The sequence below is a fragment of the Phoca vitulina genome, unplaced genomic scaffold (genome assembly GCF_004348235.1).
Source record: "Phoca vitulina isolate PV1807 unplaced genomic scaffold, GSC_HSeal_1.0 scaffold39, whole genome shotgun sequence".
Classification (NCBI taxonomy): Eukaryota; Metazoa; Chordata; class Mammalia; order Carnivora; family Phocidae; genus Phoca; species Phoca vitulina.
Genome location: NW_022589742.1, coordinates 639,383 through 666,528, shown reverse-complemented (window position 1 = coordinate 666,528; position 27,146 = coordinate 639,383). Strand labels below are relative to the sequence as shown.

At 43.9% G+C, this 27,146-nt stretch overlaps 1 protein-coding gene across 2 annotated transcripts in view; it reads left to right on the top strand.

Annotated features, from left to right (window-relative positions):
• AFF2 (AF4/FMR2 family member 2) overlaps positions 1-27,146 on the top strand; it is a 445,879-nt gene that overhangs the window by 132,681 nt on the left and 286,052 nt on the right. For both annotated transcript variants that reach the window (XM_032428215.1, XM_032428216.1), the window contains exons 2-3: positions 9,342-9,462; positions 19,051-19,911. In XM_032428215.1, coding sequence (XP_032284106.1) covers positions 9,342-9,462; positions 19,051-19,911 — 982 coding nt within the window. The remainder of the gene's footprint in view (positions 1-9,341; positions 9,463-19,050; positions 19,912-27,146) is intronic.

Sequence of the window (27,146 nt, the reverse complement as noted above, 5' to 3'; positions counted from 1 at the left end):
TCAAAGCCTGTCACCGCCGTCTCTCGTGTGGATCCAGGGACTCGTGTCTGATGACATAAAGCATACTCACATTTCCTTCAAGTAGCTCCAGGTTTAGATCTCAAAGCTCTTTAAAGCTCATCATTAGCCTCAACTCTGATTAAAGAAAGACCTATAAATGAGATCATTTCAAGCCGACACGAAAGCCAGCATGAAGAAACCTTGGACGAATAAACAAGAACATAATGAAACTGATTACGTGTGGATTGGCAGTGGTGAACAGGATAGGTGCTGACAAGAGTGGGAGAGAGAATGTTCTATGGTGTCTCGATTTTTATATAGTTTCAGTTTTTGAACCGATTCAAGAGTCATATAAGTAAATACATTCACTATATTCACTGTCTCATTGCCGGTACTCTTGGTGGTAGTACCCACTTCAGGCCCTTGCTAGCTTTCAGAAAACTGTTTTGAAAGCTCCTGAATCATAAAGTTGTTTGTAGCTCTCTTGGTTTGGCCGCACCAAATGCGAGGTGCTTGGAAAGATACCAGTTTGTGTGACCGATGGGTCAATGAACCAGAAGAAGTGATAGTGAATTCTCATTTTTAATGAACAGATCAGAAGTAGAGTTATTTTTAAGTGATTTTCAATAAAAATGGAAATCAGACACTCAACCTAAGAAAATGTTACAAAGGCCACAAAGAAACTCAGGGATGTTTATCTATGTCTTGTGCGACGCTATCTTCCTGTAGTGGGGTACCTGAGTGTGGAAGGCGGGGGGCTTGACGGGAAGGTGAAGGAGATGCAGGCTCACACATTCGGAGCCGCCAAGAAGAGGAGGGAGATGACACTTGCTGAGGAGACAGACCCCTCTCTCTAGCAGTCGTGGATATTGGACCGTGTCTCTTAACTGACGGTTAGAGTGTGTGAGGACAAAAGAATTTAATCTCACCGCAAACACTGCTTTTAAAGTACATTTTAACCGGCTTCTAGAAAGTTATTGAGAAGCTGAGTGCCACTGCAGACAGATGGGAACCTTTGGGTTGCCAGACTCATGATCATTCGGTATAAAAGTTGCATTTCCATTAAAATGGAATCCTCTGAAAAAAATGGACTTTTAGTGCACTCTTAGAATATTGTTGATAATCAATATTCATTTGAGTGTCTACCCGCACTTGCTCTTCTCAGAAGAAGCTCTAAGAGCCCCTGCTAAGCCGAGAGTTGTGCAGAGAGTTCAGGTTTTAGACATTCCCCCTGGATCAGTTGTCCTGTGCCTGTCTCATGAGCCCTGCCCGTCTCTGTTTCCTACTGGCATCTTCTTTGAGGCTAAGAGGGTGGCTTCGGAATTCTGGTGGCTTCTGCAGCCATTCTGCTTGCATGGCATACTAACGATGTGATGCTGGGCCTATTAGCCTCCCTGGGTTTCGTGTGACTCAGTTGCCTCCTCTGCAAAGTGAGGATGGCAGTAGCTCATCAGAGTTTGGGTGAGGATGAAGTCAGATCATACTCATAAAATGCCTAGTGTAGTGCCTGGCATGGAGCAAGGAGTCAACAGAGAGTAGCCGTTGGTGGTGGTGGTGGTGGTGGTGTTCTCCTGCCTGACAAGTCTATTCTGGCAGTAGCTGCTTTTCACTATCGAGGCGTTTCTGACTACATATATTAGCAATGTCGGTTTCTGAATAATAGAATACATCTGTTCCCCACAGGGGCCTGGTTCTTGATTTACTTTCATGTTAAGTCCATCAGATTTAAGCACACCCAAATGGGCCCAATAAAGAAGTTTATATACGAATGATCCTATCATATGTGAAGACCAGAAGTTGTTTTCTATTGGATGCCCGAGACCCACTCTGGGACATTCTGATGCCTTTGGTCTGGCTTGTGACCCCGGCATGAGGCTTTATAAGATCTTCCCTGGGTGATTCCCATGGGCAGCCAGAACTGAGAACCAGATGATAGAAGATTGATAATATTTGGAAATATTTTAGATTAAAAAGTTAAGACTTTAAACCTCACGTCAGTATTAGTTTGTGAACGAAGTCCCTGTATTTAGTGCCTCTATCACAAAGATCATTTCTGAGTCTATGGAGAAAATGTCTTGGGGGTATCTGGCGACATACACTTTGCCCTCATTTGTTACTAGAAAGACTTTAGACCTCAGCAATAGTGAAAGCTGGCTATAATTTTGGGGGCATAAAGGGAACTTGTGCAAACTACATGTCTCAGACTTTTTACAAGAGCACTGAATTAGGAATCAAGTGAGTGGTGTCCTAGATGTAGCTCTCATAGCCTGGAACAATTTTCTTTCTTTCTTTTTTTTTTTAAGATTTTATTTATTTATTTATTTATTTGACAGAGAGAGAGATAGTGAGAGCAGGAACACAAGCAGGGGGAGTAGGAGAGGGAGAAGCAGGCTTCCCGCCGAGCAGGGAGCCCGATGCGGGACTCGATCCCAGGACCCTGGGGTCATGACCTGAACCGAAGGCAGACGCTCAATGACTGAGCCACCCAGGCGCCCGCCTGGAACAATTTTCTGAGCCTCTGTTTCCCATCCTTACATGGAAATAAGATTCCCTGCCCTGCTAATTTGCCAGGTGTTGCTGGGGCGCACGTGAATTAATGTGCAGTGAAGTTCGTGGGGATGAAGGTCAAGTCCGGCTGGGGTGCCAGTGATCCCAGCCCTTAGTAGTTTCCAAGAGCCTTTCTCATCCACCATCATATTTAACCTTGACACCACCTGCAGGAAGAGGGAAGGGAAAGATTATTCCCATTTTACAAATAATGAAACTGAGGCCTAGAAATAGAAAACGCTTTCTAAATGATCAAGCGACTTTGAAGTGAAAGAGGTAGAGCCCCAGCTCAGCTCTTCTGAGAATGGATACTGTCATTTCTGGACACCCTGCAGAATTCTTAAGAAACCGCAGAACCTGTTTATTGGTTGATCTTGGGTTTGGTTTTCACTAGGTTTTTGCCATTCCTGGATGTAATCAATTGCCTTTGCCACTCAAGTATTGCGTATTTGTTATAAGTATTACAGCATTTGGGGAGTTTGGTAGGCTAGTCAAAATAATTTTGTCCTAAGCCTAAGGCAAACACTTTTTAAAAGTGTTTTCCTTATAATATCTGTATTTGATATGGCTTATTTATGTACAGGAAGCCTTGCTGTGGTCACCTGTAGCGTGGTGTCAGTGACTTGGAAGCCACAGACCATTCCCTTAAGGAGGAAAGTCTAATGGGAGACATAGAGGACCCTGGTGAAATCATTATAAGCTCACAACAGTGAACCCCCTTAATAGGACCAGGAGTATACAGTGGAATATTAGATAACCAAGGAGTGAAGTACTGATCCATGCTACAGTACGGATGGGCCTTGAAAATACTATGCTATGTGGAAGAAGTCAGGCACAAAAGACCACATATTGTATAATTCCATGTATATGAAATAGCCAGAATAACCAAATTCATTCAGAAAGAAGGTAGATTAGTGGTTGCTTAGGGCTAGGCTGGGTGGGAGGATGGGGGAGGGCAGTAACCAAAGGGTATGGGGCTGCTTTTTGGGGTGATGAAAATATTCTAAGATTATATTACGGTGATAGTTGCAGAACTCTGTGAATATACTGAAAACCACTGGATTGTACACGTTAAGTGGGTGAATTGAATGATATGTGAATTATATCTCAATAAAGACTGTTCTATTTTTTTTTAGAAAGGAGGGGGTGGGGACCAGGAATTAAGGGGAGCTTAGTGACCCAGACACAAGACGAGGAGATTGGTTCTTGGAATGTCTGCCTCACCCCACTGCAGGATGACTTGACAAGGTTTCTGCATGAGCTGAATTTTTGCTTTTGTTTTCAGAAGTGGAGGGAATGGGGGTATCCCCAAGGTGTCCCTACAAGGACATATTGAGCCAGTTTCCTGCCAGGACTTCTGGGAGTATTGGTGTATACTTCCTTTTGAAAAGCGCAGATTTAAGGGAACTATAAGAATAAGCACTTGCCCGTTTCCCTAAGACCTAAAGAAATTGGCATGGCCGAATGGGCAGCTGGTCGATGTGTAGAGTAAATGTCTTATGTGTTTTCTCTCCTTTTTGTTCCTATCTTGATTTTTTTTTTTTTAAATAAGAGCCAGTGTCTGTGGGGACAGAGTCCATCTGGTGAAGAGTGGTTGTATGCAGAGGTCTCAATGAGTCCCACAGTTTAAACATGACTTAGAGGTTCCACTGATTTTAGAAACTCCCTTTCAAGGTCATGTTCACATCTTCAGATCCAAGGTTCTCATGGGTCTCCCCTCTATGTGTAAAATAATTATGGCCTGCTTTTAGCGTTAATAGTTTTGAATTTAGCACTTTACATTTTTTAAAGATTTTATTTATTTGAGAGCGTGCGCACGTGCACACAAGTTGGGGGGGGGGCAGAGGGAGAGGGAGAAGCAGACTCCCTACTGAGCAGGGAGCCAGAAGCAGGGCTCCATCCCAGGACCCCTAGATCATGACCTGAGCCAAAGGGAGGTGCGTAACTAACTGAGCCACCCAGGCGCCCCTAGCACTTTACATTTAAGTGCTTATGGATATTAATAGATAAAATAAGTACATAACTTGGGGGGTGATATTGAGGGTATTCAATAGCAGAGTTTTTTAACTAGTGGAAGCCGGGTAAAGATTAGGTCAATGTCAAATTCAAAACAGGGCTAGCCATTGACAAAAAAAAAAAGTACCACTTGGAACTCTGGAACATGTAGCAAGTATAAATACAAATTTTATAGAAGGCAGAAATTCATTCAGGAGAGCCATAAGGAGTGAGTTATAGCTTATGTTTGTCCCTTGGGTGAATTAAATATGTATTTTTTATGCCTTTACAAAGATATTAGCCAAAATAAAGGTATTTTCGTGCCAGTTGGATTAGAAAATGAGATTGAATTATTTACCTTCATGTATGTTGTTACTACAGTAAATCCTGTATTAGTATTTTTGAACAAACTTGTCATTTTAAGATAGCAGTGTTTTTTTAATGTTTCCCCAACTAGCTTTGTAAAATCACCAAATGAGGTAAACGATGATTATTAAACTTCATGAAATACACAGACCAAATGGACTTCAACTGGTTTTTACTCTCCCCGCCCCCCGTCAGCTTCTACCCACAGATGTAGTTAATTTTTATGATCCTTTTAGGGTCTGTACGTTCGGTGTAAAGAAACGAATGGTTTTTCTGTACTCGAATCCAAATTAAATGCAATCTCTAATCAAATACAGTCCTAAGGAAAGTTGACCAACAGAGCGCCAGTGGGACTGATATTTATTCTCGAGTGTGATGGAAGCGTGGGCTGCAGAAGGCACAGACCATGGGGTGTTAGGAGGAGGCGAGTCTGGGCACTGGAAAACCTGGGTTCTCACCTCCCAGTGCTGCCACAAACCTGCCGCGAGGCCCATTACCTCTCTGAGCTCAATTTCCTCATCTGGAAAACGAAGAGACCAGAACTGCATGACTGCCAACATCTCTTCCGGCTCGGCCAGTCTTGGTTCTAAAAGACGAGCGTGCGTCGTCAGCCCGAGCGCGCTACCACCAGGAGCTAATGAAGATGGCGTAATTGAACTTTCTCGATCTCCGTGAATCTACAGGTGCTCTGGGTTTTATCATCCTAGTGATGCACCTGTGGCTTCTAGTGATGAAGACGGGAGTTACGTGTGTACATGATCCTATTGAAGTGCAAGGTTAGGAGAGTATCTGAGAGAAGGAGAAGATGAGGAGAAATCACTTGACCTCGAAGGTGGAAGAGACACAGGTTCACATCTTCCTTTGCCTTTCCCTCGCTGAGGGCTTGGCCCAACTCTCCTCCTCAGGAGTGCCGTAGTTTCCTACTGTGTTAACGAGGGCAGTTTCTCGGGTTCTGAGGCCAGGGGGACGGACCGGTGGGCGAAGAAATCAGAGCTAACAGAAAAGCCCCATTCTAGAGGGAAGCTTCTCACCATCACACCTTGCATCGGAGTGAGTAACAGAGTAGTTACATGCAACTCCTTCTTTCTGTCCCTTTCCTGTCAGCTAGCGCAGTGGTCGGGGAAGTGGGGATTCCAAGAGAGAGGCTGCAGAGAGAGAGAGAGAGAGAGAGAGAGAGAGAAATCAGAGGCCTTTGGTTAATTAAGAGTAAAGTGAGTTGTGAGTGGGTTGGTTGGTGGTTCTGATGGCACCGTAATGTGACAAATTGTATTCTATCTGGGAGAAAAAAAAGCTGGAAGAACGTCCTAACTTGCTATGAGGGAGAGAGGCCTCTAGTTGAGCTTTTTGGCTCCACCTTCCAACAGGGAAGTGGGTTTTCACACTGATAGGACCAATTCCCCCAGTCTCCATCAGTGTGAATAAATTTGAATTGTTTAGCCCAATCATACGGTGATTAATTCACATTTCTGGCCTGCGCATTTCTTCATGGGCCGTGGAGCCCTTCCTTTCTCTGGAAAACAAGCCCAGGAGTGTACAAGGTACATCCCATCATCGGGGGACAGCCATATGCTTTCCTGTGGCCCCCGTGGGGCTCACAGGTTCGAATGCAACCTGCCTGAATCATAAGAACTTTAATTGAGTAGATAAAGAGGTCCTCATAATTATAAACTGCAGTAGGTATAACAAGAGGCTAAATACATAGCTGTGGTTTTAATTAGCTGGTGCTTCAAATTAGTAATTTTGGTTTCAGTCAGAAATCGGTGACATTCTACACTGTGAAAGCCTCATCACCATGTAGTTCATTCCCCATTATACCTTGCCCTGTGAAGCTTTCAATACAACGCCATGCTGAGCGAAAGAGGAAGAATTTGGAGTGATTTGGTTGCCTTCCAAGAGCAGTAGTACTCTGTGGAGATTCAATTCATTCTCGCCAGAGATATGAGAATTAACTATTCTTTGTTATATGTGTTAAGAAATGCAGCAGGCAGTTTGTTTGCAACAGATAACACCCATGTGCACACTCAGTCCGCTATTCACATTTTCATCTGGAATTTGGTAGCTAATGAACTGATGCAAAATGGAGACAAGAGCCTCCTCACAAATTAAGCCCAGGTCGAAAGTGCCCAAAGTGCCCTGGCTGCTGGCCGCGCGGTGTCATGCAAGTTGAAACACATTTCCTTTTCTTCTCCTCCTCCTTCCTTCCTTCAGGGTTTTAATTATATCTTTCCCTCGGAGGAGAAGGAAGGTAGTTTGCAAAGCCAAGAGACCAAAGTACTTCGGTTCTCTTCATGGGAGAATTAAATGTGATCTATGGGTCTGTCGTTCCGGGCTGTCAGGCGCACCGAATGAACAGATAGCTAGAGAACTGACATCTTGCTCGCATTCCTCAGAAGCACGAGAGCTGGGCTCTTGTTTTTGTGTGGAGACTCATCTGCTGTGGCAGGCAAAGGAATGAAGTGTCTTCCTTTGCAACAAACCTTCCTGGCGCCCCCACTAAATATTGCTTTAACCTGTTGGTCCGTCTCCACCCCTGACGCCCTTCTCTTTCTTGCATGTGGACACACCGAAGATGGGCTTGGGTGACGCACGGCCACGCACAGCCAGTGCATGGTGCTCAAGCCTGATCTTGTGCTCCGTGTGCACGGTCTGAAGATGTGACTGTGTCTGCTTGGTCGCGCGTCGGCCTCCAACATAAAGAGGTTGTGACCCACGGCAACCGTGTGGGGTTCTGATCTCAGCCTGCGACCGGCGAGATGATGCGAGCAAGTGTCACCCCTGCGGATGGTGTCTGAGGCTCCGAAGGATAGGCTGCCTTCCAGGATCTGGACTTGGCATCTTTTTGGACCAGACGGGGCCCAGATGTGGGGTCTGGGCTTTGTGTAGTGCTCTGGAGCTTCTTTGTTTTCCCCAGATGGTGATAACATTCGCTGAGCGCCCTCGTGCCTGGCCCAGCGAGCTCCTCCGTGTCTGGCATTGTTTGTATCGTGAAAGCATAACGTACGTCTGAACATCCTTTAAATGTTGCCACTTTTTTTAAATCGGAGAAATGAAGTGTTGTTGATTCAGAAGATAAGGCTATCAAAGTCACTTTGAATCTGTCAGTTCAAGGATTCCTGTGGAGAAAGGGGAATGATTAAGTGTAGTGGCATCTCACACTCCATGTATATCAATATCTAGTTAAGCTGCCATGGATATTTCATGCTCTGGGCTCTTATTTTGTAAATTAAAAGTTACGGTACTCATGAGCAAACTAGGTGACCAAGGATAGGCATTGAGTTCTGGGATGTATTCAAAACCTGTTGACTATACTCTTTTATCAGTGTATCTCTTGTAATTCCTTTAGCTATTATGTTCATTTGCATGCCAATTATCTAATTAAGTCGTAACATGGCAGTATTAACATGTACCTGCTAGGCATTTTACATACGTTTATATAATTTAAATTTGCTTTGCATATATGTGCTCACTTCAGGTAAGATTTCAATCAAAAGCAGGGGAAAAGAAAACCCAATGGACAAAATAAAATCCACCACTTTTGAGACTTACAGATTATAAGGTAATACGCACATTCTTGCCTGATTCTTCGTCAGGAAGCATTTCATTCTATAAAATCCCAGGGACCAGAGTATATGTTAGATATTGCCTGGAGGCTTCTGTACTGATCCGCCAATGGGAGAGCCTGAAACGCGATGAGTCACAGAGCTACACAGCGTTTATAAAACATGTGTGCCTTAAGCTCATTCGAGGCTTTTGACACCTTTCATTGTTAGCTGTTTGCCATTCAAGCCAGACACCTTTCTTTGTGAAGAGTTTCCTAAAGAGGCTGTCAGTCTCCCATGACACATACTATGAGAAGAGCAAAGACACCACCACCACAAAAAAGGAGTGTGAGCGAATGAGCGGTTCGGTGTTTTGTAGACTTCCAAAAATGTCGGTAAACTCTCCTGTGATTTTGTCACAACAGGCTAACTCTGGCTGTGGGCTCAGGACAGACTTACAGTTGGTGTGCGACATCTTGGTTAATTCCTTTCCTTTAGGACTTTGTGTGACATCTGTGAATTCTGAGCCCTAAGCAGTTGGCAACACAAAGCAACTTGAATTCAGTACTTTTCTGCACAGTGGACTGACTCTTGGGGAGCCCGTAATTGCCTGTGGTACTCAAGCAGGGACAAGGGAAGAGGATCCTGGAACATTTAAGTGGGCATGAGTATGGTTTCTAATAAGCACCTTTCCATGTTCTTCTGTATTCCAAAGAACTGGTCAGGATCTTAAACCCCTTGGGAGTCAAGAAAAGGTTTCTCCGCTCCCTCTTCGGTGTATCTGTTTGGGTAGCCTTGGCTTGTATTGTTTTTCTTCTTAGTGATAACAAGGGAGATCTGAATGACATGACTAATTAATCTCTTTCTCCTTTTGTCTTTTTCTTTTCCTATCAGTCACTATGAACAAGACCGTAGTGCACTTAAAAAAAGGGAATGGGAGCGGAGGAATCAAGAAGTCCAGCAAGAAGACGATCTCTTTTCTTCAGGCTTTGATCTTTTTGGGGAGCCCTACAAGGTAGCTGAATATGTATGTGATTTATCTTTCGGGAAAATGGTTGCTTGTTATGTTTTTGAACACATTAATCAACATTTAATCTATTTTTAAAGCACCCAAATCATTTCCAGGAGAATATATTTGACAAATGAAATCTATACATACACTGTATGTGGGGCAATTGCAGCTTTCTGAAGAAGTCTTCAGAGACAAATTCTGTCTTCTTTGGGGAGGACGGTCAGATTTCAACGGGACTAGTGAGACTTCCTATCTCCAAGGAGTTCTCTCTGGCCCAGCACTTCCTGGAGCAAGCAATGGCCCTTGACGCGTTTCCCCACCTTGGCTGTTGGCAAGGCAGCCCCTGAAGACTTCATCAGAAGGTCAATGGCTGTGTCTCTTTCTCTCCCGATCAGTGCCATCCCCTGCAAGTGAGGCCACCGCTTTCCTTTCCCATGTTAGGTTGTTAGCAGTGTGGAGTGGTTTGAGTGATCTTTGAAAATCCTTGTTCTAGGAGAAAGGGAGAAGCCAATCATTTTTTCCTGGTGGTTAATCATCCTGGATGAGGAGATTGCCTCAGCTGGGGGTGGGGGGGGGGTAGGTAGCGTAGCCAGGTTGATTGCCTGGTGGTGTTCTAGCTAGTTTGTAGCTCCAGTAACACTCCTACTGCTCTGTCTGCTAGTACTGATTTCACAGTGACTGCCTCTGAACTTTCTATTCGGGGTGGGGCTTGGGGGAAGAATCTTGGGGAATTGCTGGCAGCTGGTTGGTATTTACTGAAATTTACTAGCAGTGTAATTTTCCATAATGAAACAGAATGATGTAAGAGTTAAAACAACAATAGAGGGAAATTTCTGAGAGTCGTGCTTTTAGAAGGGCACCAATTAGGGGACAATGACTTGGAAAAGGAAAGGACAGCATCGGCACAAATACCACTTTGGGGTAGAGAGGAAGCTGTTTGGCTCGGTGACCACTGAGCCCAGAGTCTTGCTGCCTTGTTCATGATAAGTGAGCAGCTCTTGACTGAGACTCGAGTGCCTTCTGAGTTCGGTAAGTCTGACCGAGAGAGTTAGGTCACCTCAACTACTACTTTCCAATTTGTCAATAATAGTATAGTCCTTAAAAAAGGATTTCTCCTATCTCAATTGACTTAATTTACATACTGCCTTTGAACACGTGATATGATGAGTTTGGCGAACATTTGTTGAAGGCCCATTACGTGCTAGTCACTGACGAATGCACAGAGAGGAGTAAGACCTCATCACGAGTGACGGAAGGCATGAGCGCAGGGCAGCTGTCACAGAGGTAGGCAGGGGAGAGGTTAGGGGAGACTTGGTACCTCGTGCCAAGGAGTTCGGACACAATTCCGTGCACGAAGAGAGGTCACTGCAAGCTTTCAAGTAAGGGCATGGCCAGGACAAAGAATTTTGAAGATGATGTTGGCAATGTGGTGAGTTGGTTGGAGGTGAGGCAAACGAGAAGGCAGATAAAGAAGCTTTTGTAGTCAGCTAAGGGGAGTTCATGGCAGGGAGGATTTAAGGCAGCGCAAGGAAGTTGACATGACGAGACTGGGTGTCTGACTGGCTGTGGAAAAGGTGGGACAGGAGTGAATGAGTCCCGTATTTTTGACTTGAGAAGATGGCAGTCTTGTTAACAGGTTGTTCAGGAGGAAACAGGGCTGGTGCTTGCAAAGAAAAAAAAAAATTCTGTTTTGAGCACATTTGGTTTGAGATGCCGGTGGGATATGAAGAGAGACCTATCCGGTAGGCATTGGGTGTAGGAATCTGGAGCTAATGAGAGCGCCCAAGAGAGAGAGTTAGGTGTGAGCAGGGAGGTGGCAGTGGAAGCCGTCAGATTACCGAGTAAGAAGGACAAAGAGAGAATCTTGGGGAGCAGCAACATTTAAGCCGGTGGCAAACTAGGCACCAGGAAAGGAACCAACAAAGGAGTGAATGATCACAGAGGTAGGAAGAGAACTAGGAGAGAAACATTTAATAGAAATCAAGGGGATACAGGGTTTCATGGAGGAGGGCATTGATAGTTATTTGTGTTCGAGAGGGCAGGAAAGGTCAGGACTGGAAAGTGGCTGTTGGATTTGGTAGTTAAGGGGGCAGGGGGATCAATGGCCTTAGGGAGAGTTGTTTTATTTGTTGATGGTGGTGCTCATTGTGGGAAGTGAACTGCCTGGACTCCTTAAGTAAATGGGAAGCGAGTTTTTGTTTGGAGGGGGGAAGAAAGGAAGGTAGGTTAGAACCTGAGGGGAGAAATTATATGGAAAGAGGGGTTTTTTTTTCATAATGGGAGAAATGTGAACATGTTTGGAGATTGATGGGAAGGACCCGATGTCAGTCAAGAGGGAGAGGGTAAAGGGACCTGAGGAAGAGGTGATGATGAGTGGGGCAGAATCCCGGAGAAGATGAGCAAGCACAAAATCAAGAGCATGTGAAGAGTGACCAGCCATGGCAAGATGTTGTGGCCTCCATTTTTTTCCAGAAAATGGAAGCGAGGTCAAAGAATGATGGATGCCTTCTCCCTTCTTGAGAAAGAGGAATAACCAGATGAGTTTTACGTCATCTTTGGATGAGTTAGAAAATGAGCTTAACTCAAAGAGTCATTCTTAAAGTTCAAACTCTACTCCATGCTCAGTGCTATTACCATGATGAGGTGTAGAACCCTTGGTTTATCCCCTCTTTATAACTTTAAGTCATGTTGAATTAATGGTCTTGTACCTTTAAGGTAAATGCCATCTCTTGTTAACAAGGCCTGCAATATAGATGCATATTTATTTTTAGATATCAGCAGTGTGTTTTTGAGCAGGCAATTAAAAAAACCTGTGCTCAACATTGCCAGAAGGTTTCAGAAGTCATCTGTCTTGCTATGACAAGGGTGTATCAGGTAGAGATGCGAGGTGGGAACTTTCGTCTAGCTCAGGGCCAGGCTTATTGTGTGATTAGTTGCCAGTTGCCTTTATGTTTCTTGATGGGGAAGAGCTGTTGTTCTTCAGTCAAGACTGTATAGGAGAGGAGTAAAGCTAACAGTTGATGACCTAGTGGTTCTCTTTCTTTCACCATTGCTTTGGTGACCAGCTGCCATCTTATGCTGTGTCCGTGTTCAGGATCCCCTGGGAGATCACCGGAGCGTTTGCCTTTCCTTCCCCCTCGCCCATATTATGATACTAGAACTGATGTTCACTTTTGTCAGCTCCCTAGACCTGGACTGGTGTGGACACCCTTGGAGTATCTGGACACACCAGTGGCAGTGGGAATTTTAGAGCTGGCCCATGGTCCACTGGTAGAGACAAGGACATACCCCAACCCTTCCTTAGGGTTGTGGTGGGAATGCTTATCAAATTAAAGATCAAAACTCCTGGTGGTGGATCAGGACTTTCAGGAAACTTCTTGCCACCCTAAAGCCTAAAACGTGGCCTGATCAGTTATCCAGTAGTGTTGGTAGTTTGTGAAGTAGCCAATGAGCATCGGTCCCTAAGACCCACTGCCCTTTCTTGGCAGTTAGAAGAAATGGTGATCTCTCATCATCCTGGCTGATTTCTTCCCATTCGTTGCCTCACCCCTACCATTCCCAGAATGGAAAGAATGTTGACCACCCCTACATTTGGTTGGTGATGGGGAACTTCTCTGTGAGGCTGCTTCTGTTGCTTATAACTTTCAAATTTGACTTTGTGCTATGGTGTTGAGAAGGATGTCTTCAAAAGCACTTGAAAAACGTGAAGCTGTTTGACATGTCTAGGCTAGTGTGGAAAGACTGGGCGGGTTGAGGAACTGGCGTGTAGCAAGTGCCTGCTGAATGCCAGGCACATGCCAGGGCTTTCTATGTGCCTGTTTAGTCCTTACGACAACTGGAGTACTCGTTTTCCTCATGTTGCCCACGAAGAATTTGAGGCTCAGAGAGGTGAAGTGGCTTCTCTGCAGCTTCATATCTGTGCCAGTGGTGAATCTAGAACCCAGTTCTGTGGTTCAGTACCTGTAACAGGAAGCTGTTTCTCCTCCCGCAGGAGGTCAGAAGACCTTTGATAAGCTGACCTACCTCCTGTGTGACTTTGGTGAAGAAACTTCATTTCTCTGACCTATAGTTTCCTCCTTTCGGAAGTGAATAATAATACCTGATTTGAAGTAATCCCTGATAATAATAATAGGGCAACAACAGCAACTGACATTTTATAGCTCTTTGCACTGTACGAGAATGAGGAAAACGAGGCACAGAGTAATTAAGTGGCTTACCCAAGGTCACTTGGGTTGGGGAGGTAGAAGCCAGACTGAGGTCAGAGCTGCTCTGCTGACTCACATGGTTGTTGTAAGGATCAAGTCAAACGAGCCGGGAGACCTTGCTTTGAAATCTGGAAGGTGCTGTACAAGTTTGAGATATTATCATTATTATAATTAAAGAAAGAAATAGCAACTTACAGCTTAGAGAGATTAACTGTAAAAACATTACAATTAGGAAAAGAAGGAATTACTAAATCACATACATTAGTCACAATGAAATAAAGGGAAAAAATGAGCCTCGAAACTTAAATTATTTTGCTACTTTTTATTAAAAAGAAATATGATGGTACAATTGCCTCCTAGCGCATTAGTCTTGCGATGAACTCCTACTACTGATTTGTAGATAGCACTGGAAGCAAACTGAGGCAACTTTGCATTTCTTAGAGTAATGAGAGGCAAAAAGCTTAAATGAAGGAGTGCTGTTAGTCATGAGCCACAAACCAGACATATAATTTATGACTGAAAATACTTGGAAAATGCATTTCCTTGATGATGGAGAAATTGTGATTATTTAGAAAGTAAGAGCTGCAGAGGTTACCTTTAAGAATCAACCAATTATCTAGAATGGGAAGTAAAGAATTGGCCAATTGAAAGAAGCCCATAATTGATTGAAATGGCTAAGTTTCATTTTTGCCATGTTTATAATGTCCAATCAAGACTGCCAAGAATACCTTGCTCCTTAATAGGATTACTAAGACTCTGGAGGGTGCAAAAGAACATTCGGTGTGAATCAGAAGTTGCTGTGGTGCATGAGAGTGCATTGTGTAGGCGTACAGAAATGCATTTCAGGCCCCATTGGGTTTTCTATCCAGTGGCTCTCATATCTACATCTTGAGAAATTTAAAAACTGGTTGACAGTTATCCAGCTCCGGTGGTAGAAAGGCAGAGAGGCGACTCAGGTGATCCGGACTGTGCTGCTAATTTATTTGGAGATTGTTAAATGGTGGACTTTTTGAGGCTATGTGTCTGTGTGTCCTCCGTGCCTAACCCTGCCTTGTGACTGTTTTGAATTTACCAGTATGTGTCTTAAGCGTGACCATGGTAATTCCTACTTGTAGCCACAGCACGTCTGTTATGCAAAGCGTATGGATCTTCCTTCAATCAGCAACTCAGAAAGTGTCGCCAGTGAACTCAACCTTGAACTGTCAGCTGTGCAGTTCCGCTCACAAGTCCCTCTGAGACCATTGCTCTGTGAGGAAGCTAGTCGAAGGGAGTTGACACCCCTTCATTCCTCCAAGTTATCCCAGCTCTGGCCCTGTGTCTTTTGTGCACAGGAAAACCCCACACCTGGAGCTATTAGCTTAGCCCCCAAACTCCACGTATAGATACGCCTTCACTGCGTTAGACTTTAATGTAATGCTCTTTTTTTAGTCATCATAAGAAAAAGCCACATGAAGAACATCTTTGCATCTTCTGTAACATTGGTGCTGAAAAATTGTTTTATTGTTAAAAGGTTCTTTTTTAAAAAGATTTATTTATCTGAGAGAGAGAGAGAGCAGGGGGATGGGCAGAGGGAGGGGCAGAGGGAGAGGGAGACAATCTCAAGGAGACTCCACACTGAGCAAGGAGCCCCACATGGGGCTCAAGCTCACGACCCATGAGATCATGACCTGAGCCAAAACCAAGAGTCGGATGCTTAACCGACTGAGCCACCCAGGTGCCCCATGTTCAAAGGTTCTTATAACTGAACAAATGAGAAGAATTCCTTTTTACATTTTAGTATCTGGCAACCATTTGTCTTATTTAGTAAATTAAGATATGCTTCCTTCCATCAGACAAAGAGAATTCAGTAAACTATGAGTTTTTCCTTTTTGCCTTAGCTACCAGGAAGCTCAAAGTTCAATTTAATGTTCAATCGTGGTAACCAAGTCAGCCTGACTTTTGCTTTTCTATTTATGTACCTTTTACTCCAAGCTATTGCAAAGCCTTTATTTTGATATAGGTAGGGTATGAATGATATTTGGATTCTATTCATGTCCAACAATTTTTTGAGTATCTGATATGCACCTAACGGTGCTCAGTCCTGAGGATATAAAGGTGAACAAAAGGTGGTCTCTGACCTTTAAAAGCTCATAGCTTTATGCAGGAAAAGAAATTACTGTAGTATACCCTGTATGGTAGGAGGTTGATTTTCTAGACATATTCGGAGAACTTTTAATTTTCCTCTAATTTTATTTATGTAGACACAGTTTTAGACATTGGCCAGTTTAGAAGTTTTCCTAATTTCAAACATATTTTAAAACCTAGAGATGGGGAAAAAAAATCTTAGCATGCATTGGAAACCCAGATCATTATAACAGTAGAAATAAATGAAGAGACATTCAAACCTAACCAAGGTTCTCTCCACTGAAGAAAAGATGAGCACGTCCCTTTTATTTACTGCTGAACAGGACCAGGAATGTGACTAGCTTGCTTGCAAGCAAATGAGTCATAAGGTTCTTGAGTCTTGATTACAGTTGACCTGGAGAGAGTGAATTATTTGTCAGGACTTTGAGATATTATCCTGGTCTCTTTGACATCTCAAGGCAAGGTTCTGATGCTGTAGGGCTCAGTTTCAGTGGAAGCTCAATGAACTTTCAGTGGAAGTCCAGTAAGCTCTCAAGGAAAGTTCAGTCAGTTGAACTTTGAGCTTCCTGGTAGCTAAGGCAAAAAGGGAAAAGTTCTTATAGAATTCTCTTTGTGTGAGGGAAGGAAGCAACATCCAAATTCATGAAATGAGGAAATGAGACGGTATAAAACAAAGGCATTTAGCATGGGAAACGAAATGGTGTCATCTTCCCCCTTGCTGGGTCAGATCCTTGAAGATAGCCAGTTATTAGTGTTCATTAGGCCATCATCTGACCCAAGAGGTAAACTGTTTGAGGGGCCAGAACAACTCTGTAAGTATTTAAAGCTTGCATTAAATTCTTTGTTTACGATTTTATTTATTTGACAGAGAGAAGGGGGATCACAAACTAGGCAGAGTGGCAGGCAGAGGGAGAGGGAGAAGCAGGCTCCCCGCTGAGCAGGGAGCCTGTTGTGATGTGGGGCTCGATCCCAGGACCCTGGGAACATGACCTGAGCTGAAGGCACACACTTAACCGACTGAGCCACCCAGTGCCCCTAAAGCTTGCATTAAACTCTTACTGGGCCCTCAGCATGATGAAATCTCTTTGTTTTGAATTAAGGGACTGAACAGGAGGGAGACTGGGTTTGGCTGCTACCCAAATGGTTGGTCATACACCGCTGTCGAAGGAGACCACTCTATCCAGAGTTTATTCTGGCCTTGGCTGAAGAGTAATTTGTGCCATTAAAATGGACAAACCTAGGGATTTTTAGGGAATAAAAGTGATTTCTCCCCATCTCTATCTATTAAATAGGCCTTTCAAATATACTTTGGAAAATGGAGCGATTATTCAGCTGAGGATTATATGGAATGTTAATTGTTTAATCACTGCTTTAGCACCAAGGTTGCATGTGATGCAATATCAGATGTTCTTGTGGATAAGAAAGCTGAAACAGACATTGGATTTCTAAAATTCCCCACCTCCAACAGGACCCTTGTAGCATATATTGACCATACTTTTCCGTAATCTCTAGAATCCTATTTCCCTCACTGCCCTCATTTCTTTGGAAATGTCTTATATGATTTCATACATGCTATGAGTTGGATACTGCATACAGTACACGGAGATCATGTTAACAACGAGACCAAGGTCACCAGTTTGATTCCCTCTCTGGTTGCTCCTTCTTGGTATCCTTTGCCGGCTCCTCTTCTTCTCTCGGTCGCTTATAGGTTGACGTTCCCCAGGGTTGCCCCCTGAGCCTGATCTTCTCATTCTGTATTTTCTTTCTCTGGGTGATTTCATCCATTTCCAGCACTTCACCCTCCATTCATCTGCACACTTCCATCTTCACATACAGAGAACAGCACACAGCCAGACAGCCTAGGTTGAGACTGAGATCCCAGACTTGGATAGGCACACTCCCTGTGGATGCCAGGAGCTTGGGCTGGGTTAAGGGCATGTGAGAGATCTGAGAAGTTAAACATCTATCTTCAAGTGGAGGCTATATCAGTGAGGAAGTTGTCACCCCTTCCCGTGCATGGAGAGAAGGCCTATGGCCCCCGGGGACCTAGAGGCTGCATAGGGTGGGCGTCTTCCCCATCCAGTGGTCCCAGTGCTGCATGGCTCCGTGGAGGCTAGTAGCCTTGTCTTATCGCAACATCTTGGGCCAGAATAGTGCAGCCTAAGCACAAAAAAAGTCCTTTGCCCTTTCGAATCCAACAGCTTGTTTTGAGAACCCCTTTGGCAGGTACAGGGAATAATAAAAAGTCAGTTTTGAAGATCAACAGCTGAGCTTTCGTCAAAGTCATTTCCAAGCATATAGCTACCCACCATTTTCTAGTTATGAAAGCCGTGCTTTCTGTATTACAGAAACCCATGCAGCAACTTAATTATTTGAAGAACAACCACAGCCATTTTTAACAAGATTAGTATTTCCTGCAGGGGATGATATAGCTGGTCTGTTGATTGTCCATAGAATGATTTAGTTGCCAACATCACTTTGGAAATCTGGCTTTGTTTTGATTTACGTAAGCAACAGTTTCAAATTCTTGAATAAATTTTTCTAAATCATTGAAAAAACACAGGAGAGCTTGAGTCAGTGTTGATGAACAATTGCACCATGTCAAAGTAAACAAGTATGAATCATCAATACGTAGACACAGTTGCCCCCAGAATATGTGGGCAGACACCAGTAATTTATACAGTCCTTTGATTAAAAGGAATTAGATTCGCTTTAGTCATGTTAGCTCAATTAGATGTTGAGCTTTTCTAAACCAATATATTCATGATTGCACAATTTCACTGACTTCCCGATCCAATGGGCTAAGCCTTTTTCATGGTATAATGTGGCGCAAAGGGCTGACGTGTCAAAAACAAATATAAGTCGAACGTTCCATTACAATTCCAGTGATCACTAAGCTGAAGTTGTTCATCACAATATGGAATGTAACCGTTCAGCTCATCTGACCTAAAATAAGTTACTTTGCTAATAAAATTCATAAGTGACGTAATTTAAAACTTTCTCCCAATGAGCATGTTTAAGGGCAGGCCAGGGAGTATACAGACGTTAATCACACAGCTCATTCCAAGAGGCTCTTTCAATAGTGTTATTGATTTTTTTTTCCTACATAGCACATGAAAAGTATGAAATTATATGGCAGCATGAGAATTTTAAAGAACCCTATATGCTAGTCTACTTAGGACATCTGTTTGAAACATTAACATTAGGAAACACAAACCTATTCATTCTCTCTCCTCCCACCCCCATCTTTTTGTTATTTTAGACAAACAAAGGGGATGCACTTGCCAACCGAGTCCAGAACACGCTGGGAAACTATGATGAAATGAAGGATTTGCTAACTAACCATTCTAATCAGAATCATCTAGTGGGGATCCCAAAGAATTCCGTGCCCCAGACTCCCATCAACAAAAACGAACCGAGCTTTTTCCCAGAACAAAAGAACCGAATGCTCCCACCTCACCAGGATAGCACTCACCCCTCGGCACCAATGCCTCCACCTTCCGTCGTGATACTGAATTCCACTCTCATACACAGCAACAGGAAATCAAAAGCTGACTGGCCACGCGATAGTCATAACGCTAGTGTTGTCCCAGCCAGCCAGGCCAGTGGTCAGCCAAACAAGCTGCCGCCGTCTACACAGGACCAGCCCCCAGCCCGACTGGAAGACTTCTTTGTCTACCCAGCTGAACAGCCCCAGGTCGGAGCCGTTGAAGAGTCAGACGCTTCTGCAAAAGAAGACAGTAGTCTCAAGTCCAGTGCAGGGGACACGTTCAAGGAAATCTTTCAGTCCGTCTCACCAGAAGAATCTGAATTTACAGTGCAAGCTCCTGGGTCTCCCCTAGTTGCCTCCTCTTTGTTAGCTCCCAGCAGTGGCCTTTCGGTTCAGAACTTTCCACCAGGGCTTTACTGCAAAACAAACATGGGGCAGCAAAAGCCAACTGCATATGTCAGACCCATGGATGGCCAGGACCAGGCACCGGATGTCCCTCCGACACTGAAACCTTCCATTGAATTTGAGAACAGCTTTGGGAATCTGTCATTTGGATCACTCTTGGATGGAAAACCCAGTGCAGCCAGTTCAAAGCCTAAACTGCCAAAGTTCACGATTCTCCAAACAAGTGAAGTAAGTAATTTTTAAAGTTTTGTTTTGTTTCTTTTTTCTTTTTTTTTTTTTAGTTCACTGCTCTAACCTCTGTAATCAAGTATTCACAAGCAGCTCTTATTTACCTTCTTGAGCCATAGATGAGATACTTCAAGGTCAGAGTCTGAGTCTCGATCTTCTGTCGCTTGTGACTTGACTGATAACCATTCTGCAAATACAGTTAAATCTCCATAACGTGGAATGGCAACAGACAAGGTCAGTCTGAGTGAATGAAAAGTTGCACTTAGAAAATAGTTTTGGAGAGTGCACTTTTAGTCATATATACAAATTAATAACACTGGAGATTATAATTGGTCGTAAGCAGTGTGAGGTCCAGGAAAAGATTGGGAGTCACCATAGGCCTTCACTAGCAAATAGCATCTCATAAGCATAAAACACAGAAGCTCCTTAAGGTACAAGAATGTAAAAGTGTGATTTGCTGGCATTGGAAGTGGAAGGCATTCTTTAAGAATCTTAGTTTCTTGAGTGCTTGCGGGGCCATTCCTTGGCAAGATCCTAACGTTATCTTCCGCATCTCTCAATCTTCCCTTCTGTACCATGGTCTTCCACAGGTACCTCCATAACCCTCTTAGACTACCTTGATCCCTTCTGTCAAAGCCAAAGGCATTGTGCTCAACCACAATCCCACTGGGTTTAGAATGACTAAATGTCCTACCGATCTCAGGAATCATTGCCTTATAAAAGAGAAGTCGGAGGGACCCAAGCCTCTCCCAAAGGAGTGAATCGCTAATGATTGGATCCCAGGCCTTATGGCTCCTGGGTGGGGGACATGTATTGGGTGCCCCTCAGATACCACCATGTAAGTGGCTGCCTACTGCACCTCCAGAGCTTGATTGGAAGAAGCCACTGCTTTTAGATTGGATTCCTGTTACTGGTGCCTAAAGGCTTGAAAAGACACAGAGGAAGAAAGTAGGTTGAAATTCTTACTCAGTAGGAGGCACAGACAGTCAGTGTGAATTGTTGCAGATTCCAAGTTAGTGGTGTCTGAATTAGAGAAGTCTGACCATGTTCGCCTCTGGCTCTCGCGCCGTTACTCATTATTCGTTACTCGTACTCAGTGGACACGGTGATGGCGGAGGACGATGGGACCATGAAGGGAGGGAGGAGCAGGGCTGTCGGTTGTATTTTCGGAATGTATGCTTTTCATATCGTTTCATCTCTGAGGTGGTTTTGCTTCTTGTATCATCATTCATCAAGTCTTGTCAAGCTTCCTCCTAAGTATCTCTCCAGCCTGTCACCTCTCTACCCTCCCCGCCTTCGGAGCGCCCATGGGCCCCTATGATGGCCCCTTCTCTCTGCTCTCCCTCCCTCTGGTCTCAACTCTCTTCCAAACCATCCTCCATCCGGGCTGACCTAATGGGCAGATCCAGCCATGTCACTCCCTGCTTTGGATTCTTCCGTGCCGTCTCATTGCTTCCCGGACAAGGTCCAGATTTCTTAGCCCCGCATACAAAGCTCTTCACTCTGATTCCATGCTCCTTCTCTGACCTCCCATTTCACCATTTCTTCACATGCAGATGAAGTTCCAGCCACATGGAGCTACCTGTGGTTCCCCGTCATGTCATGCGTTATCACGCTTCCTTGCTTTTGTGCCTGCCGTTCTCTCATCCTGGAACCTCTTTCCCTACCCTCCCTTGTCTTTTGGTGAAGTCCTGTTCCTCCTTCAAGTTTCCTCGATTGTCCCTTTCTCTGTGAAAGCTTCCCTGACTCCACCAGGCTTACCGCAGACTGCTTCCTCCAGGCTCCTCTAGCGCCTTACGTACACCTTGACTGGCACTTACTTCATGTACTGTAGTCACTCGTGTATGTGTCTGTCTCCTCTATTAGACTGTGAGCTCCTGGAGAGCAAGGAACGTGTCCTTCTTCTCTGTATCCCGAGCGCCTAGCAAATGCCGGCACATAGTAGATAATAAATGTTTGTTGAATGAATGAAGTTCAAAAATGGTTACTCGAGTACATTTTCTAAGCCATGGTGTTAATCAACTAACATGAACCAAGGTAAACAAATGCTAGAAAATCCATCATCAGTTATATCTCTTGAATGGTACCCCATCTGCCTGTGTCTTACTCTGCTCTTCTCCTGCACAGTTGTTTGGAAATCCTCATCCTACTTTCCACTGGATGACTTCATATGGGATTGTAATGCTTAAGATCCAAACAGAAGCCTGCCTCGAGAGAGGAGTATAATGAGAGGCTGGGATATCATTCTTGTCCCTTCTCTTGCGCTGGTGTCTATGGCACTCAGGGCTGGTCTGGGAATGGCACTGGCCCATCAAGAGGTCTGTCAGCCTGCATCCATACCTTGTTAGCCGAGTGACAGGTCACAGACCCAGTGAGATTCACTCCATTGTAATTCTCTCTCTTGTACATTCACAATATGGCTGACCCAGATTCAGAAACGACTTCATGCTTTTTTTTTTTTTTTTTTTTTCTCAATGCTCTGGCACACCAACGAGTGGTACATTTCCAAAGAGGGTCTGAGCTGTCTTCAACTCTGGAGATGATGATCCAAGGAGCTGCCTGTGTGCACGCAGCCTTTGGTGATGGTACAGATAGACTTTGGGAGAGCCTTGTACCAAAAAATGGGTCAAGTGCAGTAAAGTCATGATGAGAGATCAGTGGAGAGAGTACTTATCTTAAAATCTAGGTCTCAAGGAAGGATTTGAAAGAGGGGTGGGACAGAAGCTTAGGGCCCTAAAGTCAGGAGAACAGACTGCCTTCAAGGGTAATGGGAAAACTGAGGATAGGCCGAAAGGAAGTGAGAGGTCCCACAGCCTGCCCGGGAGCTTACAAGGGTGTAGATTAAAACGTGGGCATAAATATAGACAGGGTGGAGCGTTATGGAGCTTTGCACCTAATGGAGTTTATGTGGCTGAAACTCTGACCAAGTCGGGAAATTCACCCTATCAAATCTTGATGCACTCTTCAAAAGCACTTAGCATGAGAATTCAGCCCTAGTCCCTGGCGCCGAGAGGTCCAGGCATTGGGTTCTGGGTCCCCAGTCAAAGTAGCCATCATTGATGAGTGGTAGCATTATTCCTTGGAGTTACTGCTAAAAGGACTTGTCCAGAGAGCAGTCACGGGGTCTCTGTGAGTATTCCCCACTCTGTCCCTGGCTTTAGTGAGAGAGGCCGGCCCGTGTGTTAGTGAAGTGCATTTGGGAGTGGGGGGGGGGCGGGGGCTGAATGACCAGAAAACAGCATTCTACGATACGAATATACTTGTGAGTTGAGAGACATGAACTATTACTGAAATGGAATGAGCATGTGCATGTGCCCACGTTTGCTTGTGTGTAGAGTGGGGAAATTTTAATTATGGCCCATCCTCGAAACATTTCCTTGCCTCTTAGAATTTCTGTATCAATGATAAGAATTCTAGGAGTCTAACTGACTTTATTGCAAAAGGTCAGCTTTTCAATTGAAGCATGCGTTTGGAACAAACTAACTCGTTTAAAAACTTAGTTTTACAGAATTTACTAACATTCCAGGCAACCCCGCCCTCCCCCCAAAAAGACTGATGTGTTCTACAGTTGAGCTTAGAAGAGTTTTCTGGGAACTGCATCTGAAAACAGTAAAAGACCTATTTATATCAAGTGGAAACTGAGGGTAGCTTGCAGATGGTATTTTATTAGGAAATGAATTTGTTAATAAATGTAGCTTTATATGTGATTTCATGACATATGTTTTTGCTTACATTTTTCATTAGGATAAAAATCTTCTGGTGTGGCTAGCTTTGCATTTGGGTGCAATTCGTCGGTAGGATTGTTTGGGAAGTAAATAATTGCATGGCAATGAAAGGATTGATGACAGGTAGTAAGTATTTCCATTCTAGGTCAATAAGCTTTCATAAGTACAATACTAATGGGTGGAGTGTATGGTGATCATTTGCCTCACAAGCTGCTCTTGGCTGTGACCTAAGGCTGTCTCAGGCTCCGATGGCCTCAAAATTAGGAGTCTCTTAGAAGAGTTTAATGGAACTGATACGAATGATGGGACCTGGCTTTAGCTTATTTTAGTGGCTGGCTTTGTCAGCCAGCTAAAAAGTTATGGCCCACATTTGTGACTGTGCCCATTTGGGTTTGTATCCTATGCAGTGAACACCGTGGGTATAATTAGCTTTATTTACGATGAGGTAGATAGGAAGCTCAAGTCCCTTGTGTGAGAACAGCAGAGAATGCCGGGAGCTTGGCATTCGTGTGCTGGATATGCCCAGGCAGCTCCGCAGAGACCACAGAGACCACAGAGACCGCTCCTTCAGAGAACGGAAATGAACTAGTATCCAGTCCGAGGCTAGAACAGGTCTTATTCCCACCCCATCGGGAATAAATGAAGATACCCCTGGAAGTCCTCCCCCTTTCAGGGTGCCGCAGAGGTCTTGACCTTAGCACATACTCCCTGGAAGTATGGGGTCCAGAAAGCTTTGTAAATCCTCTGCCAGTCCATTGCCTAGCGGTTGCTTTTTGATTTTGCTCTTTGACTAACCCTTCCAACTGCACGGTGTCACGGGTGTTAAAAGTTCGTTTTCCTTACCACACCTCTTCATCCCCCTGTAACTGTAGTGTCTCCCTCAGCTGACTGAAGTGACCCCAGTCGAGCCTCTGGAAAGGAAAGCCGGGAATACAGATAGAACACGGAGCCTTACATTGTTTGTGACGGAGAGGTCAGAGGTGCTGCTTGATTAGGAAGGGTGTCTTGCTCTGGAGACATCAGCTTTTCCTCTCTGTGCTTTCCCAAGGCTCTTTCTGGTTCTCAACCATGCTGTCCCTCACCCTCCATTGCTCATTAGCACTAGGCCGACTGAGGAGTAGAGCTCAACTTGGGCTTAAGTAAAGATCTTGCAGATCCCCGGGTTTTTGTTTGTTTGTTTGTTTTGTTTTGTTTTTTCCTTCTCATTTCCTCAAGTCCTATTCTTTAGCATCTGTATTTTCTTTTCTAAGGCTGGATGTGAGCGATTCTAGTCCTCGGCATCCTGGAACAATGTCTGCTATTTCTTGGTGTTCTGTGCTTTTAAATCCCTTGTCGCTTTTAACATTTTTTTGGTTGGAAAGAAGCCAAAATATTGACGTATTCTTATTCCACAGGAAAAAAAAAAAAAAACCCTTTAATCCCTATACTATGCAAATTTAAGTCATCCTTAATAATGATACATTTTCAAACGTCACTATTTATTCATAATTTCAGTGCATCTTTAGAAGATAGCTGGAAGTCAATTTCATGTGAAGGAGAACGTGCTATACCAGCAAGTAGGGTTTGGACGATGTCCTACTGAGCTGTGGGTTCCACAGCTGGCCTTGACTTGCTCTGTGAACTTGAGAGAGCGATTTTGCCTCTTGTTACATGGGGAGTTCACACTAGCTCACCAGTGAGGTTTCTTCCAGCTGTCCATCTCTGAGGGCAGGCTAATCCTTTGTGACAGGCCCAAACCTGCCTTGTTTGTGAAGTAACTTCAGTCGTTCCCTCGTCGCCCACACCCCACCGAGAGTCTGGGGACAGCATGGAGGAATACTAGCCCTGCCTGTGCCAGCCTCTTACCACCATCCCTCAGAACGGCTGGGGAAGTTTTAAGACTAGGTACTAGGGGAAAACTAGAATTGGATCTTCTTTGGGGATTGGATACTAGTTCAGCCCAGATTCAACTCATTTTTAAAAAAGATAAACAGTTATCTGCTATACTTCACTGGAAAACAGCAAGCTGTGAACTCAGGAAATCACCTCCTAATCCCTTTGTCGCCACCCACTCACATTATGAAAGATGGAGAACTTCTCTTTTCACATTACTTCTCGGAAAATATTTTTGACAGATTCAGTATGCAGTAAAGTGATAAGCTTTTGTTACGTGTGTTCCAAATCATCCTGTTATCACTGGATATATCGATTAGCTTAGTACATTCTGAGCCAGTCATAAAAAACAGGCTGCTCACATTCTGTGTTAAAGAATAAGAAAAATTGACAAGTAGATAACCATATTGATTCAACCCAAATAGTGAATGCAAAGGGCTTTAGAGAGGAGTTATAAACTCTTTACGGCTGTTGTAAGTCTCTTTAGTATTTTTTTTTAATTGATGTGAGAATAAATAATCTTTAATTGACTATCTTTTTAAGAAGTACTGTGCTTTGGTTGCCAAATGGAGTTTATAATATCGGTGACTATAATAAAACCTCTATCTTTTCTACTCTATAATTTGCAAATGCTTTCACATACATCATCTTATTTTCCCCCAGCTGTATTGAGGTGTGATTGACAAGTAACAATTGTGTATGTTCAAGGTATACAAGATGTTTTGATATATGTGAACACTGTGAAATCATCTCTACGATCAAGCTAATTAGCATATCCATCACCTCATATAGCTGCTGGTTTTTGAGTGTGTGGTAAGAACACTTAAATTTTACTCTCTTTGCAGATTTCAAGTATACAATACAGTTTTGCTAACCATAGTCACCATGCTGTGCAGTAGTAGATCTTTAGAACTTGGTCATCTTGCATAACTGGAACCTTGTACCACTTGACCGACATCTCCCCCTTTCCCCCTTCCCTGTAGCCATCTTATTTGGATCCAATTCTAAGAGAGTCCAGGATTATCATAGATGCAGAAGTGTAGTCTGAGAGAGGCTTAGAGTTTCTTGCCTAAAGTCACACAGCGAGCAAGGGACTCTCCTAGGACTGGAAGCCAGGTCTTCAGTGCCATTTCCTCGATGGCATTTGGTGCCCAGGGTGCTACTGTATACATATGGGTTAATTTTCTCAAAGTAGCTTCTCTGCTGGCACATGAGGGGCAAGAGAATAATGAGCTGAATCCAGCTTAAGTTGAAATTCCCTTGCTGGGTTCATATTTCAAAAGTCTGGGGCCAAGCATACCAAAAGAGCAATTTTTCTTGTGGTATTACAGGTTACAGTCATGTGTTTTTCATTTGCAAATATGGTGAGAAGTAGTGTTTTTGCAATATTCCTAAATGAGTAACATATGACACAACTTGTTAGAGGACCTTTTCTTGGTTCATAAAGTTTCTGAGTTTTTGCCTATTTGGTGAGATGACTTTAGCTCAGACAACATAGCTCAAATCTGGATTTCTGGGGCCGGAACACAGCCACTGTGGAGCTAAACCTGACGTGTGACTGAGAGGTCAGTAAAAAGTGAGCATGTACATGATTGCTATAGAAGGTGTAAGTAAGACTTCTCTCAAGTGTTTGACCCC